This window comes from Cicer arietinum, chromosome 3, assembly GCF_000331145.2.
Source record: "Cicer arietinum cultivar CDC Frontier isolate Library 1 chromosome 3, Cicar.CDCFrontier_v2.0, whole genome shotgun sequence".
NCBI classification, from domain to species: Eukaryota; Viridiplantae; Streptophyta; class Magnoliopsida; order Fabales; family Fabaceae; genus Cicer; species Cicer arietinum.
Window position 1 is genome coordinate 64,283,903 of NC_021162.2, and position 712 is coordinate 64,284,614.

Here is a 712-nt window from a genome sequence, read left to right on the forward strand (position 1 = left end):
AGGGAAAGAAATGGCTTATAATCAGATGAAGTGTATTGCGGCTTCGGTTATGGAGATGTTTGAGATTGTTGCATTGGATAAAGATACGTGTCCTCAGCATCTTTTGTCTCTCACTCTGAGGATGAAAAATGGGTTGCCTGTTAGAGTCGTCAATGTAAGGGAAGGATAGATAATTAATTGGGTGCTGCAAATATCCCCTTATATAATCGTAGTTGAATTGATTGGAAAGGCATTATAGGAAACGAGACCGAAAAGAATGGTAAAAAGTGCAAACTATAGGAACATTGTGCTTGAAGATTTAGAGTAAGACTTCTTCATTGAAAACATATCATTGATATTGATATTATCTTTTTATTCAAGTCCCTTTAATACAATGCTTACTGATATCAATTTAAACTATATATGAAAACACTGGGAATGGGTAAACAATGACAATATGCACCTCCAATGTTTGTGTTAAATGATGAGAACTAGAAACTTGTTTCCATTGTCACGATATATATCAACCTAAGTGTAACAATTTTTTTTTTTGGTATTTCACTGTTGTTAATTGGTGATGCACATGATAAATAATTTTGTATTGCACTATTTAATATCTCGATGCACTAGACAAAATAATATAATTTTCACTATAATATCGTTTATTAAAATATATATATTAATAAAGGAGATGGAGGAGAAAAAAGAATGTAGAGAGATAATAAGAAGAAAG

The 712-nt window shown here is 31.3% G+C and overlaps 1 protein-coding gene across 1 annotated transcript in view; it reads left to right on the plus strand.

Moving 5' to 3' along the window:
* Positions 1–359, plus strand: part of LOC101492283 (cytochrome P450 CYP94D108-like) — a 1,890-nt gene extending 1,531 nt beyond the window's left edge. Inside the window, 1 exon segment of the mRNA XM_073366743.1 lies at positions 1–359. This exon segment is cut by the window's left edge and continues 10 nt beyond it. Within this exon segment, the coding sequence (XP_073222844.1) occupies positions 1–169 (169 nt within the window). The 3' untranslated portion in view covers positions 170–359.
* Positions 360–712: the final 353 nt, after the last annotated feature.